Below are 17,339 nucleotides of genomic sequence, written 5' to 3'. Positions count from 1 at the left end.
ATCTCATTTACATGTTTACATCTCTGTTTCTATCAATCTGTATATCTATCTAATCATGTTAAAATCGCTATGCAATCAGATCGCATTCGCATGTAAATCAGATCTAAATTGGATGCTAGGTGTTAAAAATTGGATTGTTTGGATTATACTCATGAAAATCGCATGATTCTTGTATGACACTCATCCCACTTTTCTGAAGCGAAATCGGACCTTTTTTTATGGTGATGGGTATGAGCCCAAAAACTGACCAACACAAGTAACTGTAGTGCAAGCAAGCAAACATATTCTTAATACACATATTAAAAACTAATGAAATATGGATTTGTTTTTACCTGGTGTTAAAGAACATTTTGTATCCCAACAAGATTGATTGTATTTTCCACACGGGTGTGTATGCAAAGGTACAATTTGGCTACTCACATACATATGGGTCATTGATCCAATGGGTACATTAGTGAAAGAATTATTGGCTGGGGTTGCAACAGTAAGCACCAGACCTATCTAGTGGATATGTGACTATATGTAGTCTAGAAAAACTGAAGCATTTACAATTGGATTATTTTCCATTCTACTCTAAATTTTGCTCTGTGACATAAAAAAATTATATTATTATTACTAGGATGGTATTGTACATGTGAATAAATAAAAACAAAATACTACAACAGTTCTGTCTTTAGAAACATGTAGTTCTATTACGGGATATAAGAGTGTGTGAAAGGTTTCTGAAGACGGATGAGTGGGTTAGCAAAGTAGAGACATCAGGCTGCTGACCTTGCTGTCCATCAGTAAAATTGAAAAGCTTTCTGAAAATGAATTCATTGCTGCAGTAAAGTAGTTCAATAAACAAAGGCTGAATCTAAAATGCATCATTCCTTTTTAGATTTAGAGAGGTCAGAGTACCTGAGAACTTTCAACAACTTTTCCTTTTCCTCTCACAGGAGATCATTAAAATAAATTCACATTTCAAGGTGGCATTCCAAAATCCTTGAATCCATTCTCAGCTTGTCGATGGTGTCATCTGTTTGTCAGATACACTTTCAAAGTAATCTCGGAAAAATGTCATCTTCAGCTCGAAATGTGAAAATCTGTCAGTAATAAAGAACTTGGAGATGATGACTGCTGGTCAGCCAAAAGCTCTCCTAGCTCCATGCCGATGGTCCCATGAGCTCTCTCTTCAAATTTATATATATTATTGAACAATATTTAATTTGATAATGGCTTCCACAAGAATAATTGCAAACAAGGGTGTATGTACAATAGATTAATCAAGACCAGTGATGTTTATGCCAGCCTTCATGAGGGGGTGTGCTGGAGTCATAGGAGCCTGATTCACTACGAAGTGCAAGCCTTTTAACAAATCATGTGTGTCTGAAAAGTGGCATGTGACAGAGACTGGAGTTAGATTTATGACGTAAAGTATGTCACAGCTCATCATGAATTAGACGAGCTGTGGCATCACACCCCTCGTTCTGCTCCTGCCCACTCCAGATCTACCCATTTTTGTGGAGCTGGGAAGAGCTGGTGTGAAGACACCAAAAGTTACAACATTTTTGCACAACCTCAAAGTTATGCTCATTTTTGAGATTTATCAAAATGCTTTAGGTGAGATTTCTGAAGAATACACTTATGGATCGGGGCCTTTGAATCCATTGTGAGAAAAGAACTATACAAATGTTTGTTGTTACCAGATGACTGTCTATATGGTGCCCCTGAGGAGAGGAGACCTATTCCAAAGAAATACTGTCAAGAAACAGCATTGCTTGACCTTCAATTTCAATGGTTACTGATGGGTCTCCACAGAACCCCCACAAACAGTAAGTGATAGCATATCCTAGAAATATGGGATCTCTGACTATAGTGGGAAAATGCAGTCATGTAGTAAATGGGATCTGGACATTAGAACCTCGTGTAGTTGGTAATGTGAATCACCAGAAAGAGGCCTCATTTCTTATCTTTGTTAACTTTCGCATCTATGTCTTTTTATGTACATTGAATCAAATATTTTGTCGAAACATAATTCAAAATTAACACCGAATATTTTTTTTTTTCATGATGAGCGCTATGTCTGGACTTTGATGGAAATAGAATATAAAATAAGTCTAACGATAACATTATTACATTAAATATACAGTTTTTATTTTACAAGGCAAAAGTCACAAATGCAAAGTTGTAACAGCAGTAAAAACACAAACATTACGAGAGCAAGAAAGAGCAGATTCCTCCAACCCTCGGGCATAAGTACCCAGACGTTACACCCGCTGAACATATAAGTGAATCGGGTAACAAGATACAGGAAACCTAAAATAAATTAAAGATGACAGATATAGGCAATGACAACTAGGTTCGACTGAAGTCTGTGAAGCTACACATCATGTTAGGGAACACTCTGCTGTTAGAGATTAATAACCTAAATCGTAAAAAATATGTAAGAGCAAATGTGTCAATATAGTAAAAAGCAGAAGGCTGACACTGCAAGATTCCTTATCTGGGAATATGTCAGCATTTTGCAATTTCAATATCAGCTGTGCTTCCAGCAAACACTTAAAAACAGACAGAAGGGAAATATGAATTATTTCATACTAAAATAAAAATGAGAAAACTGTGTAAGTTATGTGGACATTTAATCCAACACTCTAGTGTGGTCGATTTACAGCAGTTTTTGATTTTTCCAATTTGACTTGTTAAACATAATTCAATAGCACTAGGTCATTTTATGAATATAATGGTAGAATGATTAGTTCATTTGCTCTAAATTAAAGCTGGTCATATATATTGGATAACAGTGTACTGAGTCTGCTCAAAAAAAATCCCCCCCCCAAAAAAAACACTATATACTCATCTCCGGCACCAGCACCGATCCAGTGATATTGTCATGAAGTTTCCCAGGCCTTGCGTGACATTGCCGTCTGAGCAGACAATTAGTGGTCACTAACTACTGCTGGGCTATCACTTCTACCAATTGTCTGAGGTTCACACTTTCGGATGAACTTCAAAACAAGCAGAAGTGGTAAGAGAGCACCAACCCAATAGCGGGAGCTGAATGGCTGCGGAGCTGACGTGGCATAACAATGTCGCGCAAGCCACGATGCTGGGATTGCTGGTGTGAGAGGTCAGTGCATAGTATTTCTTTTTGTTTTTTTTTACAAAGGGGATAATTGCATTTGAAAAAGGGATATTTGAAGACAAGAAATTAAGATGGTCATACCTGTGACCAGTCTTGCAACACAGCCAACACTTCATGGAATCTTACCAACACTGCCGTCTCAATTAATTTCCATACAGTTATATGTGAAAATTGTTTTACAGTTATTCTGTCTTTATTTCTTATATTTTAAATCTACTTTATTTTTTATTTTTTTTATTATTAAATAGATCCTATACCTGGTGAGGATAGTGAAATTAATTTGAAAATCCATGTTAGAATTATTATATGATCTCTAGATTACAATGACCATTTTAATACGAGGCAAGGAAACTTTCAATAAAGATTATATGGACATAATGATTTGGATTTTCAAACAAATACACCAGTCTCATTGGGTATAAAAGAGATTTAATAAAGTATACAATTTGCAATGTAAAATCTGGTGACAGATCCACTTAGTCATTTGTGAATTGTCTATGGATGTTTTAGTCACCAATTAGCAAAGTGCTCTAGAAATATTCCACCAAACTGTTGAAGAAACCCATTTAAGAAATTGATCTTAAAATGTATCAAATCTTGAAATTTACAGATTTTAAATAATCAAATCTTGCTCCTTTTACCTTCATTTCCACATTCTTAAGTCGTTGTATAAAATATTTTATACAAGTTAGAATGTAATTAGCTTAGTATACATCTTTCAGAATGACAAATTATACATTCAAATAAACAAAATCTAATGTTACTGATCATTATTATTTATTTCAGTGAGTGAATTGAAGAAATCTCCTATTAGTTATAGCTATACGAAAGTTAGAGATGAACACTTTTTAAGACTTGAAAAACATTTGCTTTTCATTGGATTCAATTTTCTTTATTTTAATGTAGGTTCCACATAATTACCCAAAATAAAAGAGAAATTTGTGTCGGGATCAAAAGAGATACCCAGTAGCAGAAATGGTGAAAAAAATGGATATTAAAGGGTTATTCCCTGCAAAACAACTTATACGCTATCCATAGGATAGGAAATAAATTGCTGATCGCTGGGAGTCCAGAGATCACTGAGGGTAGTTATCTCTTATCCCATCCAATCTGCTACATTTGTTTTGTTATTTTTAGGGTAAGGTATAACCCTTTAATGTAATGTAAGGCATGATCTAAAAAATGTTAACGAGGTGGTCTAGGCTTGTGGTTCAAGTCTGCAGTCACTCTATGTGACTGTAGATTTATGAATCCTCACAGTGGGCACATTGTGCGCTGTCAGGATTCTCCGGTGTCTGAAGTGGGCAGTCATGTGACTGCAAGGATGCGATTTGCATATTTCCAGCCACATTCTGACTAGATGTATCCGGCCTTGCTTAATTCACTTGTATGCCAATCGCATACTTGCGGTTACGGGACCAGCTGTTTCCGGCAGGGGCGAATCCTGACCGTCTGCACTGTGCATAATGAGTACTGACAGCATGCATTGAGCAAGCTGCGAGGGTTCACAAGTCTGAAGTAACAAAGCGTGATTACAGACTGGAACCACAAGCTCGGACAACCCCTTAAAGTTGCAGATAAATTAATTAGAGTAGATGGCTAAACAGAATCGAACAGAAGGAAACATCTTTTTAAAAAAATGGTCTACTGGATAATGCTGGAAGTCTTAATAGAGCCAGATGTACAAAAATAAACCTATGTTATTATTGCCTTCTTTATGCCCCAAAGAAAAGGAAAGCTCTACAATCTGCTCCATTCTCTTGGCCTCTTCACACCTTGACAACATTATACAGTATTGCTGAACTTTTGATGAGATATCGTTACACACGCTCACACGCACTGCAGACCAGGATTCACATCTCAATCTCTCATTGATAACGATGTTATAGAAGTAATACCAGGAAATACATTTTCTTATCTTAAATAACAAGCATTTCATATTGTTTATAGAAGTATTGCAACATTCGGGACGTTACAGCCCCAGACCTCAAATATAAGAACAGGTTGGTGCCCATTCAGCTGGGTTATTAGTTTCTTACTGCTTGGCAACTTATGAGAAGCAAAAAAAAAGCAGCCAGTATTTGTTTTAGAAGATCCACTTAAAGAAAGGACTGCCACAAAACATTCTATGAGTTCTAGCTTCCATTCACTACACCAAAGAGAAGAAAATTAAATCTAGAAAATCAAGGATGGATGTTATTTTTTTTCTCCTTTACACTTTAACGCTCCATTTGTTGTTTTGGTGATGGCAGGTTATGACACTGCTTGAGGGAGACTGAAGAGTAAAAACCCAAACTTCATTGATCGGTCCTTTCGACATTCTAGGTTCCTTATACATCCACATGCTTGCTGTTACAATGTTCGTATTGCAACTGGGTAGAGCAGCGACATGTGTTCAGCACCCTTAATTGGTAACTTGCGGCTGGTATAGTGGTGGATTATTTCTGGTACGCTGTCAAAAGGTGAGCTGTTCTGTCCTAGAACATACTGATTTTCTTTGGTACGCGAGAGCTTCATGTGCATGAATCCTTGGTTGCTCCTAATGGTAAAAAAAAAAAAAAAACAATATTACTTTAGGATATTTTAAAAAATATTAATTCATACATAAATTCCAGCCTAGTGTTTGATATAAAATGATGAACACTTAGATTAGCAACACAATGCAACTTCACATTTTGGTATTTGCTCTATGAAACAATATGCAGAAGTACAAATTCACATTAAATATACCTTCCTAAAATCAATTACTCTAAGATCGATCCCATGTTATCTTATAAATCAACTGTAATATAAAGTAAAGCCATTAATATCACTTTAAATCCTGAGCATGGCGGTAGGAAGGAGGGCAGTCAGCGGCTCAATGGAGGGTGCTCTACTGACCAGTAGAGAGGATAATTTTATTAAAGGTTTTATATCTCAGTCAGTTACCCTATTAAAGAACAGTTCAGTTACTGTACATTTTCTATATATTATTAGAACCAGTAAAAATGATAAACTTTGAAATTTATTATTTTGAAAAAAATGCGTACACTTGTCAGAAGAACCCCACCACCCCGCCATATGTAGTTATTACATCGCACTTTCAGAGTTTTAAGGTTGAAGGTAGACTTAAATCTATCAAGTTCAACCTATTGCCTATCATGTTGATCCAGAGGAAGGCAAAAGCCCCATGGGGCAGACATTAATAGCTCCATATTAGGGGAAAAATTCCTTCCCGACTCCATAGAGCAATCTGACTAGTTCCCTGGATCATCATCATCTGAAACTGCAGAATCTGTTATTACTTAAACAAACATGACAAATATGAGACTTGTAATGTTGAAAACACATTACACGAGCAAAAGTAAAAAGAAATTAAGGCAAATATACTAATATTGTATGACAAATAGCATAAACCTACACTAGCAGTACGAAAATGCACCACATTTTGTTAGGGGGGCTCATGCTGGATTATAAATTTGGCACTTGTGCGAACACTTATGTCTAACATAAACCCTTCTCTTGGTTGCCTTACTTTCAGGCCAAATGTTTTCCCACAAATCAGCTAAGCCAAGGCCTACTTTTGTCCAAAGTTGAGCTGGACTCCAATAGTAAATCTGTCTCAACGTGTGAGAAGGGAGGAGGTGAGGTTGACACACACAGAAGTCTATGCTGGAGGACATGTGGTGGTTGCCTGTTTGCTAGGGAATCCCCACATGTAATAAAGCAGGCTAGTAGCTGTAAATCATTCAGCTGCGGGGATGAAAACTAAATCTCCGAGCAGTTACAAATACTCGGAGACCACCCGAGCATGCTTTGGAATACCCGATCAACTTGCTCATCACTACTGTTAATCACTAATCGGACCCACTGGACCAAAAATCCCAGAAAGAGCAGGAGTTCAAATTATAAAAACACAAGTTATACTTAATCATTTCTCACAAAATTGTATATCAATCTATTATGCTCTTCCTGCTATATAGCATGCTTGCAGATTTTCCTGGTGACAGATTTCCTTTATGTTTTTGCTCTTATTTTATTCCCGATGCTTCCCAGAGTATGGCTTTTTATTTATTTATTGTAATTTCTCAGTTTTCCCATTTGAAACTAAAAATTCTTAGCTTCTACCTAATAAAGAGTAAACTATGACAAGCAGACAAACACATTTACAGTCAAGGCCGAAAGTGTTGGCACCCTTAAAATTGTTCCAGCAAATGAAGTATTTCTCCCAAAAAATTATTGCAAGTACACGTTTTATTATACACATGTTTACTTACTTTGTATGTATATGAACAACACAAAAAAAGGCAAATCGGACATAATTTCACACTAAACCCTAAAAATGGGCCGGACAAAATTGTTGGAACCCTGAACTTATCATATATACTCGAGTATAAGCCTGTCTGTATGGAGCATCTTATGGGGCTATAATCAGCATTTGTGCAGCATTATATGGGGCAAATGTGTCTATAGAGAATCTTATGGTGTCATAATCAACATTTGTGCATTATAAGGGGCATATTTTAATATGGAGCATCTTATGGGTCCATCATGAAATGTATGGAACATTATATGGGGCTCCTGATTCAATATGGATATTAAAAAACACTTACTCTACTGATGTCTCAATTAATTTTACACCCTAGGCTTATACTCGAGCCATTAAGTTTTCCCAGTTTTTGGTGGCAAAATTAGGGGTCTCAGCTTATACTCGGGTCAGCTTATACTCGAGTATATACGGGTAATATTTGGTTGAACACCCTTTGGAATAAATAACTGCAATCAATCGCTTCCTATAAGAATCAACAGCTTCTCACACCTCTCAAATTAAATTTTTGACCACTCTTCTTTTGCAAACTGCTCCATGTCTCTCATATTTGAAGGGTGCCTTCTCCCCATAGCAAGTTTAAGATCTCTCAACAGGTGTTCAATGTTATTTAGGTCCAGACTCATTGCTGGCCACTTCAGAACTCTCAAGTGCTTTGTTTCCATCCATTTCAGGATGCTTCTTGAAGTTTGTTTGGGGTCATTGTCCTGTGGAAGTCCCATGAACTAGGACGCAAACCCAGCTTTCTAACACTCCGCACTACATTGCAACCCAAAATCCTTTGTCCTTTGGTAGCATGAACAAAGGAACATGAAGATCTCTGAAGATGGACTTGTAACCTTGAGATTGTTGATATTTTTCAACAATTTTGGATCTCAGGCAGTTATGTTCTCATTTTTCTGGTCTCCATGCTTAGTGTTGCAAACACAAGCACACAATGCAAAGATTGAGTCAACTTCTCCCATTTTTATTTTGTTTCAGGAGTGATTTTCCTATTGTCCATACATGTTACTTGCCGCAGGGGGGTTTGAACGAGCATCACAGGCTTGAAACAAAGTTGTTTATTCACATTTTTAAATAGATGCAAACAATTTTGTACAACCCATTTTTGGGCTGTGTGTGAAATTACAGTATGTCCAATTTGCCTTTTTCCCTTTTTTTCGTGCTGTTCCGAAACACACAAAGAAAATAAACATGCGTATAACAAAACATGTTCTGGTACAATTTCAAGGGTGTCAACACTTTCGGCCATTACTACCTGACAGACCAAGTTTGGACACACCTTCTCATTTAAAGATTTTTCTGTAATCTCATGACTATTAAAATTGTACATTCACAATGAAGGCATCAAAACTATGAATTAACACATGTGGAATTATATACTTAACAAAAAAGTGTGAAAAAACTGAAATTATGTCTTATATTCTAGGTTCTTCAAAGAAGCCAACTTTTGCTTTGATGACTCCTTTGCACAATCTTGGCATTCTCTTGATGAGCTTCAAAAGGTAGTCACTGGGAATGGTATTCCAACAATCTTGAAGGAGTTTCCAGAGAGGCTTAGCACTTGTTGGCCACTTTGCCTTCACTCTGCGGCCCAGCTCACCCCAAACCATCTCAATTGGGTTCAGGTCTGGTGACTGTGGAGGCCAGGTCAACTGGTGTAGCACCCCATTACTCTCTTTCTTGGTCAAATAGCATTTACACAGCCAGGAGATGTGTTTGGGGTCATTGTCCTGTTGAAAATTAAATGATGGTCCAACTAAACGCAAACCGGATGGAATAGCATGCCACTGCAAGATGTTGTGGTAGCTATGCTGGTTCAGTATGCCTTCAATTTTGAATAAATCTCCAACAGTGTCAACAGCAAAGCACCTCCACACCCCCTCCTCCATGCTTCACGGTGGGAACCAGGCATGTAGAGTCCATCCGTTCACCTTTTCTGTATCGCACAAAGACACGGTGGTTGGAACCAAAGATCTCAAATTTGGACTCATCAGACCAAAGCACAGATTTCCACTGGTTTAATGTCCATTCCTCGTGTTCTTTAGCCCAAACAAGTCTCTTCTGCTTGTTGCCTGTCCTTAGCAGTGGTTTCCTAGCAGCTATTTTACCATGAAGGCCTGCTGCACAAAGTCTCCTCTTAACAGTTGTTGTAGAGATGCGTCTGCTGCTAGAACTCTGTGTGGCATTGACCTGGTCTCTAATCTGAGCGATTTCTGAGGCTGGTAACTCGGATAAACTTATCCTCAGAAGCAGAGGTGACTCTTGGTCTTCCTTTCCTGGGACGGTCCTCATGTGAGCCAGTTTCTTTGTAGCGCTTGATGGTTTTTGCCACTACACTTGGGGACACTTTCAAAGTTTACCCAATTTTTCAGACTGACTGACCTTCATTTCTTAAAGTAATGATGGCCACTTGTTTTTCTTTACTTAGCTGCGTTTTTCTAGCCATAATACAAATTCTAACAGTCTATTCAATAAGACTATCAGCTGTGTATCCATCAGACTTCTGCACAACACAACTGAGGTCCTAACTTGTGTTGAACCCCCCCAAGTGTTCGAGTTCGGTTCGTGGAATTGGGGCGTGTTCGACGAACGATCGGCGAACGTTCGACGAACACCGTCGAACCCCATTGAAACCAATGGCAAGCAAACACAAACACATACAAACACATAGAAAACACATAGAAAACACCTTAAAAGGTGTCCAAAAGCTGACAAAATGCTCAGAAGACACAACAAACATATGGAAAAGTCACAAGTACATATAGTCATGCAAAAAGAAAAGAGGTGGAAGAGTAAAAGTAGGAGGAGACACAGATATGTCATGCCCTTCTAAAATCAAGAAAGGCTGGAGTAAAAATCTAAAATCAGCCTACCAAAACCCAGATGTCGTGACAAAATTTATAAAAAAAAATATCTTTAGGTAGAATGGCGGGTCCATTCAGAACACTTTCCTTAGAAGACATAGTGGTGTCCCCGTTGGAAGTCGTGCCAAAAAAGCAACCCAATACATTCAGACTTATCCACCATTTATCATATCCAAGGGGCAAGTCAGTAAATGACAACATCGACGCGGAACCAAGTACAGTACTATATACTGTACCTCCTTCGACGAGGCAATCAGGTGGGTCAAGAAGTTAGAAAGGGGCACCAAAATGGCCAAAACAGACATTGAGGGGGCATTCCGGTTACTACCTATGCCTCAGAAAAGTATCCGCCGATTGGGCTGCTTCTGTGAAGGAGCATACTACATAGTTCGCTGTTTGTCCATGGGGTGCTCCATATTCTGCTCACTATTTGAGAAGTTTAGTTGCTTTCTCGAATGGGTCGTCATGGACGTTTCTAAGGGGGCACATATTATCCATTGCCTCGATGACTTCTTATGCCTGGGCCCAAAAGATTTGCCACAGTGTGAATACACATGGTAGTCCACCTGTGAGAAGAAGAGAGCTGGAGGGAGAGCGGACACCCCAGAGCCGAGGGGTTAGATTGAGAAAGGAAGAAGGCGGTGTAGCTTGCTTCATGGATAGGGTACTCTGCTGAGTAGCAGACACTGCTACTAGGCCCAAAGTATTGCCTGAGCTAGATGCAGTTAAAAATTAGTAATTAGATAAACAGGCGGTGTAGCTTGCTTCATGGGTGGGCTACTCTGCTGACTAGCAGACACTGAAGCTTTGGAGCAGACATCTGAAACCCAGACCATAGTATGAGTAAACAGCTCTGCAGACTTAACCTTCTCTGTTAACCCAAGCCATAGTGTATGTAGTTTCAAAAGGTTAAAAGGGGGGAGTGACCCCACCCACATGGAATTGACGATGCCAACGTCATGTAAAACACAGCAAGGGGACTCGAAAAAGAGTCTCCATTTTTTTCCAAAAATTGGGCCACAGACACCACTTAAGTGGCATCAATTTCCCCAGAATTTCTTAAAATGGTTGGTGAGGTGATTTTCAAAAATCATCAAGCTTTTAGTCTCCACAGAATGACACAGGGGTAGAAAAGTCCTTGTGGATCCAGGATTTGAAAATCTTGATGAACGTTAGTCTGTCTACATTCTCATTGGACAGCCGTGTGCGCTTATCTGTTAGCACACCACCAGCAGCGCTGAACACACGTTCAGAGAGAACGCTGGCTGCGGGGCACGACAAGATCTCCAAGGCATGAGTGGTGAGCTCAGGCCATTTTTCCAGATTGGAAGCCCAAAATGAGCAAGGGTCCAGTTCCACAGTCATGGCATCGATGTTAACTTGGAGATACTCCGGTACCATCCTCTCTAGGCATTGGCTATGCATCAGACTTCTTGTCTCCTGTGGCCTTGCAAAGGATGGTCTAAAAAATTGTTGAAACGATTGGAAAAAATTGCTGTTACCACCAGATACGATGATACTGTTACGGTTTGAGTGATGACTCGACAGTCCCACGGTTGGCCAGTTAGAAGAACTCAGAGATTCACTATGTGCACCACTGGTGTTTTGTGGAAAAGTAGATGTAAGATTCTGTAACAGTCTCTGCTGATACTCCTGCATGCATGAATCCCCTTCTAGAACAACAGGAGGACAAATGAGTCAAGAAGAACATGCCAATATTAAACAAACGTGAAAAAATCTTTATTAAATACAAATGAGATAAAAACAGAACTGTTATAAAACATATTTACAGTTCAACGGAGCAATGATATATTGATTGCCCCGTTGAACTGTAATACGTTTTATAACAGTTCTGTTTTTATCTCATTTGTATTTAAAGGGAACCTGTCACCCCGTTTTTTCAGATTGAGATATAAATACTGTTAAATAGGGCCTGCGCTGAGCGTTACAATAGTGTATGTAGTGTACCCTGATTCCCCACCTATGCTGCGCAATACATTACCAAAGTCGCCATTTTCGCCTGTCAATCAGGCTGGTCTGGTCAGGTGGGCGTGGTGACATCGCTCTTTTCTTCCCCAGCTTTCCGTTGGTGGCGTAGTGGTGTGCGCATGTCGCAGTGACGAATCCACTGTGCGCACGTGAAGGAGCAGCGCATGATCTGCGCTATTACCCCGTCATCGGTGGGGGCGGCCAGCTTCCTGGGGCCACGCGTGCGCAGATGGAGTGCTCTGCAGCACGGGGCTTCAGGAAAATGGCCGCGGGATGCCGCGCGTGCGCAGAAGAGATCGCGGCGGCCATTTTCCCAAAGCCGAGATGCAAACTCGGCTTTGGGAAAATGGCCGCCGCGATCTCTTCTGCGCACGCGTGGCATCCCGTGGCCATTTTCCTGAAGCCCCGTGCCGCGGAGCACTCCATCTGCGCATGCGCGGCCCCAGGAAGATGGTACACTACATACACTATTGTAACGCACAGCGCAGGCCCTATTTAACAGTATTTATATCTCAATCTGAAAAAACGGGGTGACAGGTTCCCTTTAATAAAGATTTTTTCACGTTTAATATTGGCATGTTCTTCTTGACTCATTTGTCCTCCTGTTGTTCTAGATATGCTCTGAGTCGTTTGCTGCCTTTGATAGATATGCTACTCAGCATATACATGCTATTTTATGCATGGTAATACTATTAGATTAATATGGTTTCGGGACTATTTGTTTCAGTGAATCCCTTTCTATAGCAGGAATTATTTTGCCAAATTTACATTTGTACCGGGAATCTAAGAGTGTAGCAACCCAGTAGTCAGCATTACTTCGGATTCTGATAATCCGACTGTCATGTTGCAGGTAGTGCAGCAAGAAGGCACTCATGTGTCTTGCACATCCAGGAGGACCAAGCCCTTGTTGTCTTGGTGGCGGCGAGGTGAGAATCATGCTTCTTTCGTCAGCCCTCCCCCTCAACCTCACACAACAGAAATTTGATCAAGGTCTCCCTCATCTGATGACCAGTCTTCCACGCCCAGCGCCAGTTCGTCCTCCACTTCTTCCTCGGCTCCTGCACCTTCCTCAACAGTTTGGCTGCTACCAAGCGCCCTCGGTAATCCCTCTCCCCCACCCTTCAATGCCAGCCACCTTGGTGCTGCCGACCGTCTGGACCTTGGAGATATTATCCCTTCCGCATATGACTCCTCCTGTTCCTCCTCCTCTTGTCCCACCACCTGACTCCGAATACTGTTTAAGGTGGGCTCCAGCATGTAAATGACCAGAATAGTCATGCTGATAATGGCATCGTCAGCACTAAACATTTCGTCGCTATTTCAAAACTGTGCAGAAGGATGCATAGGACCCTGATCTAAGACCACTCCTGCAGCGTGATTTGCCCCACCTCTGAATTTCGTTGGCCCAGGCTATACATCATTCCGTATTGCAGCAGGGCTCATCGGTGCTGCCACAGTCGCTGTAACATATGTAGTGTTGAATTCCACCGTGTGGGCACATCGCATTTCAGCCGGTGAACTGGCAGGCCCAATGATTTCTGTAGAGATTTAAGTCGTTGAGCTGTGGGATGCGAATAGCGGAAGTGAGCACACAGCGACCGTGCCCTCTGCAGAAGACCATCTAGTCCAGGATAGTGGGATAAAAATTGCTGGACAACCACATTCAATACGTGAGCCATACAAGGCACGTGTGTGACATTGCCTCAGCGAAGGGCCGACCCCAGGTTTGCAGCATTGTCGCACATGGCCTTCCCTGGCTGCAGATTCAGAGTAGACAACCATTGATGCAACTCGGTCTCCAGAGCTGACCACAACTCCTCAGCTGTGTGACTCACATTTCCCAGACATTTCAAGGTAAACACCGCCTGATGCCGTTGAGCCCTGGTGACAGCACAGTAAGGAGGTGTGCAGGATTCCTTCTGCACAGTTACAACGTGGGTGGCATTACCAGACAGGCTTTTGGTGCAGGTGGAGGACCGATACGAGGTTGGGGAGGCAGAAGCAGTGGAGGAACTTATAGATACAGAGGATCGACGCGCAACTCATGGGGATGGCAAGACTTGGACAGCAGCCCCTTCTCCTGCTGTCACCATAGTTACCCAGTGCCCAGTCACCAACATGTAACGCCCCTGTCCATGTCTACTCGTCCAAGTGTCAGTGGTGAAATGCACCCTGTCAGACACAGAGTTTCTCAAGGAAGTGGTGTTGTGTGTGACATGCTGGTGTAGCGCAGGCACAGCTTTCTTTGAGAAGTAGTGGTGACTGGGCATCTGGTACTGGGGCACTGCAACAGACATAAGGTCTCGAAAATCCTCTGTGTCCACCAGGTGGAAAGGCAGCATTTCTGTAGCCAACAGCTTGCAGATGGTGAAATACAACCTCTAAGCTTTGTCATGGCTAGGAGAAAATGGTCTTTTACTTGTCCACATCTGAGGGACCGAGGGCTGGCTGCCATGCTTAGACGGAGTTGAGTAGGGTGTCCCCGGCAAACTGTTGGTCTGTGAGGAAGGTGCAGGTGGAGATGTTATGCTGCCTTCATCAAAATGTGGTGGTCTCGAACTTGGAGAGTGCTCAACACCAGCAGGTGTTTCCACTTGCAAATGTACTGATGACCTGCCAATCACACTGGTTGTTGCGGGTAAAGAGGTGGAGGGTCTGCATCCAAAACCATGTGCGACTGCCGTCCCCACAGTCACAGAGGATGAAGAGGCCACAGATGCACTTGATGGGGCAGACAGTGGCTGGCCCAGCCCACTAGGCCGCATTGTAGCACAGTCAGCTCCCCACTGCAACTTATGCTTCATATCCATGTGACGGTTCATGCATGAAGTACTCAAACTATTCATTTTTTGGCTTCTACTGAGATTTTGGTGACAAATCTTACAGACAACATAAGTTGGGTCATCCTTTGCAATCTCAAAAAATGCCCAGGCTATTCAAGGCTTAGAGCCCATGTGACCTGAAGAGCCACCATGACTTGTGCTCAGAGGCACAGTTGTGGTTGAGGATGCAGTTGTTGACATGCTTCCAGTACTGTTTCAGTCCAGGAAGGTGCAACCTAACCTTGTTGTCACTAGCATCCTCATCCACCTCCTCTGCTGACCTCATGGACTGGCGGACTGTGGGTTGACAGTAAGTTGGGTCTCCAACCTCATCATCATCACCCTATGTGTTCTCACACCCGTCATCCTGAGAGCCAACCTCTTCCTGCCCTGACCGAAAAGTCAAGTTTTCGCTCCAATCAGGTATCTCAATCTCATCATCATCTTCCTCATTGTCTCCACCAACAGGAGTTACAGTTTGGGAATGAGGGTCTACTTTATGCTCAGAACCTTCTTCATCTGGGCCTGGATCTGACCCACAAAGTGCAGATCATTTCCTCATCTGGATTCACAGAAGCTCTGGAGCAGACCTGATTCCCAGGCTATAGTATGAGTAAACAGCTCTGCAGACTCAACCATCTGTGTTACCCCTTATTCAGACGGGCGGCTGGAGACTTGGGAGCTGTGAGGAAGCAAGTGCGATTGGGGTGACACCTCTGAGGACTGGAGTGATGTTGAAGTTGAGGTGGAGGAGAGCCCACTTGAAGGAGCACTTGATATCCGTTCAAGCACCTGCTCTTTTTGTGCCTCATGTGGAATTTGTAGCGATGCTCGTAGCGATGGTCGTAAGAAAGGGATCATATCAGATTGTCCACGAAAAGAAGTAGACATCTTACTTTGGCTGGAAGATGGTCTTTCTTCTGCAGATGTTACTGTTGCTTTACCACCTACCCCACGGACACAACCCTTTTTTCCCTTTCCAACATGCCTATTCCCCTTTCCACTAGCAGCAGGTCTTTTGCCACTTATTTTGGTGCTTAACTAATTGGCAACTCTGTAGTTGTTGGCACAAAAACTATGGATGGAAACCAAGCAAAGCTGAGTGGCCAAACTGTGGTACTAGCCCAAAACGATTTACTTGGTTAGATGCAGTAAAAAATTATTAGATACACAGGCGGTGTAGCTAGCTTCACAGGCGGGCTACTCCGCTGACGTGCAGACACTGCTACTAAGCTCAAAATGATTTACTGGGTTAGATGCAGTAAAAAATTATTAGATACACAGGAGGTGTAACTAGCTTCACAGGCAGGCTACTCAGATGACTACCAGATAATGCTACTAGCCCAATAGGATTGGCTGAGCTAGATTACACCAAATGCTGTGACAAACACTTGCACAGCACTAGCACAGAACTGCCTGGCAAAAAAGTGCTATGAACTGCTGTTACCTACCCTGAAAAGTGCAGATATTACAACTAGTCCCGACTCCCTAAAGCTATCTCTCTCTATCTAACTGCAAATTCGCTCGCAATTCACTCTCTTAGGCCGGGATCACACATGCGAGAAATATGTCCGAGTCTCGCATGGTAATACCTGGCATTGCCGCTGTCTCTCTGGAGCGGAGCGTGAGGCTGCATGTATTGCTGTGAATCCTCATGCTCCACTCCTGAGTGACGGCAGCAATGCCCGGTATTACCATGCGAGACTCGGACGTATTTCTCACATGTGTGATCCCGGCCTAATACTGTATAGTGCACACAGCAGCCGCGGTGCCGTCTAACACTAAGCTGCAGCAGTGAGGAAATGGTGGCGACGGGGAAAATGGCTGGTTCTTATAGGGCAAGGACATGTGACATACACAGCCAATGACACATGCCCTTGCTTGTGTGCATCACATGCACTTTGCTGTGTGTGCACTGCTGAGAGACTGCACCGCCCCACTGTAAATGCGGGAAAGAAAAAAAATTGAGAGCGGCATTATTTCAGCACAGCTCTATTCCCCGCTCCCCCCGCACACTATACACTGAAACAGTCTATTAACATTGATAAACAGTTTTAATGTGAAAATCAAGTTAGGCTTTTGGTGAACGAACAGTTATCGAACAGAAACTCGAACAGCCGAATCTTAAGCAAATTGTTTGAATTCGTTGAACGACTCGAACACCGCCCAAAACAGCTCGAATTTGACATTGGCGAACAGTTAGATTCGAACACCGTTTATTTCTAGTCCCA

General features: G+C 41.8%; 1 protein-coding gene across 3 annotated transcripts in view; it reads right to left on the bottom strand.

The window, feature by feature from the left end:
• Positions 1-2,111: 2,111 nt before the first annotated feature.
• The window catches only part of SHF (Src homology 2 domain containing F), a 427,205-nt gene continuing 411,977 nt past the window's right edge, over positions 2,112-17,339 (bottom strand). For all 3 annotated transcript variants that reach the window (XM_069765812.1, XM_069765810.1, XM_069765811.1), the window contains one exon: positions 2,112-5,663. In XM_069765812.1, coding sequence (XP_069621913.1) covers positions 5,477-5,663 — 187 coding nt within the window. In that variant the 3' untranslated portion in view covers positions 2,112-5,476. The remainder of the gene's footprint in view (positions 5,664-17,339) is intronic.

This window comes from Ranitomeya imitator, chromosome 4 (assembly GCF_032444005.1).
Source record: "Ranitomeya imitator isolate aRanImi1 chromosome 4, aRanImi1.pri, whole genome shotgun sequence".
Classification (NCBI taxonomy): Eukaryota; Metazoa; Chordata; class Amphibia; order Anura; family Dendrobatidae; genus Ranitomeya; species Ranitomeya imitator.
The sequence above is the reverse complement of the archived record's forward strand: the minus strand, read 5'-3'. Positions and strand labels throughout refer to the sequence as shown.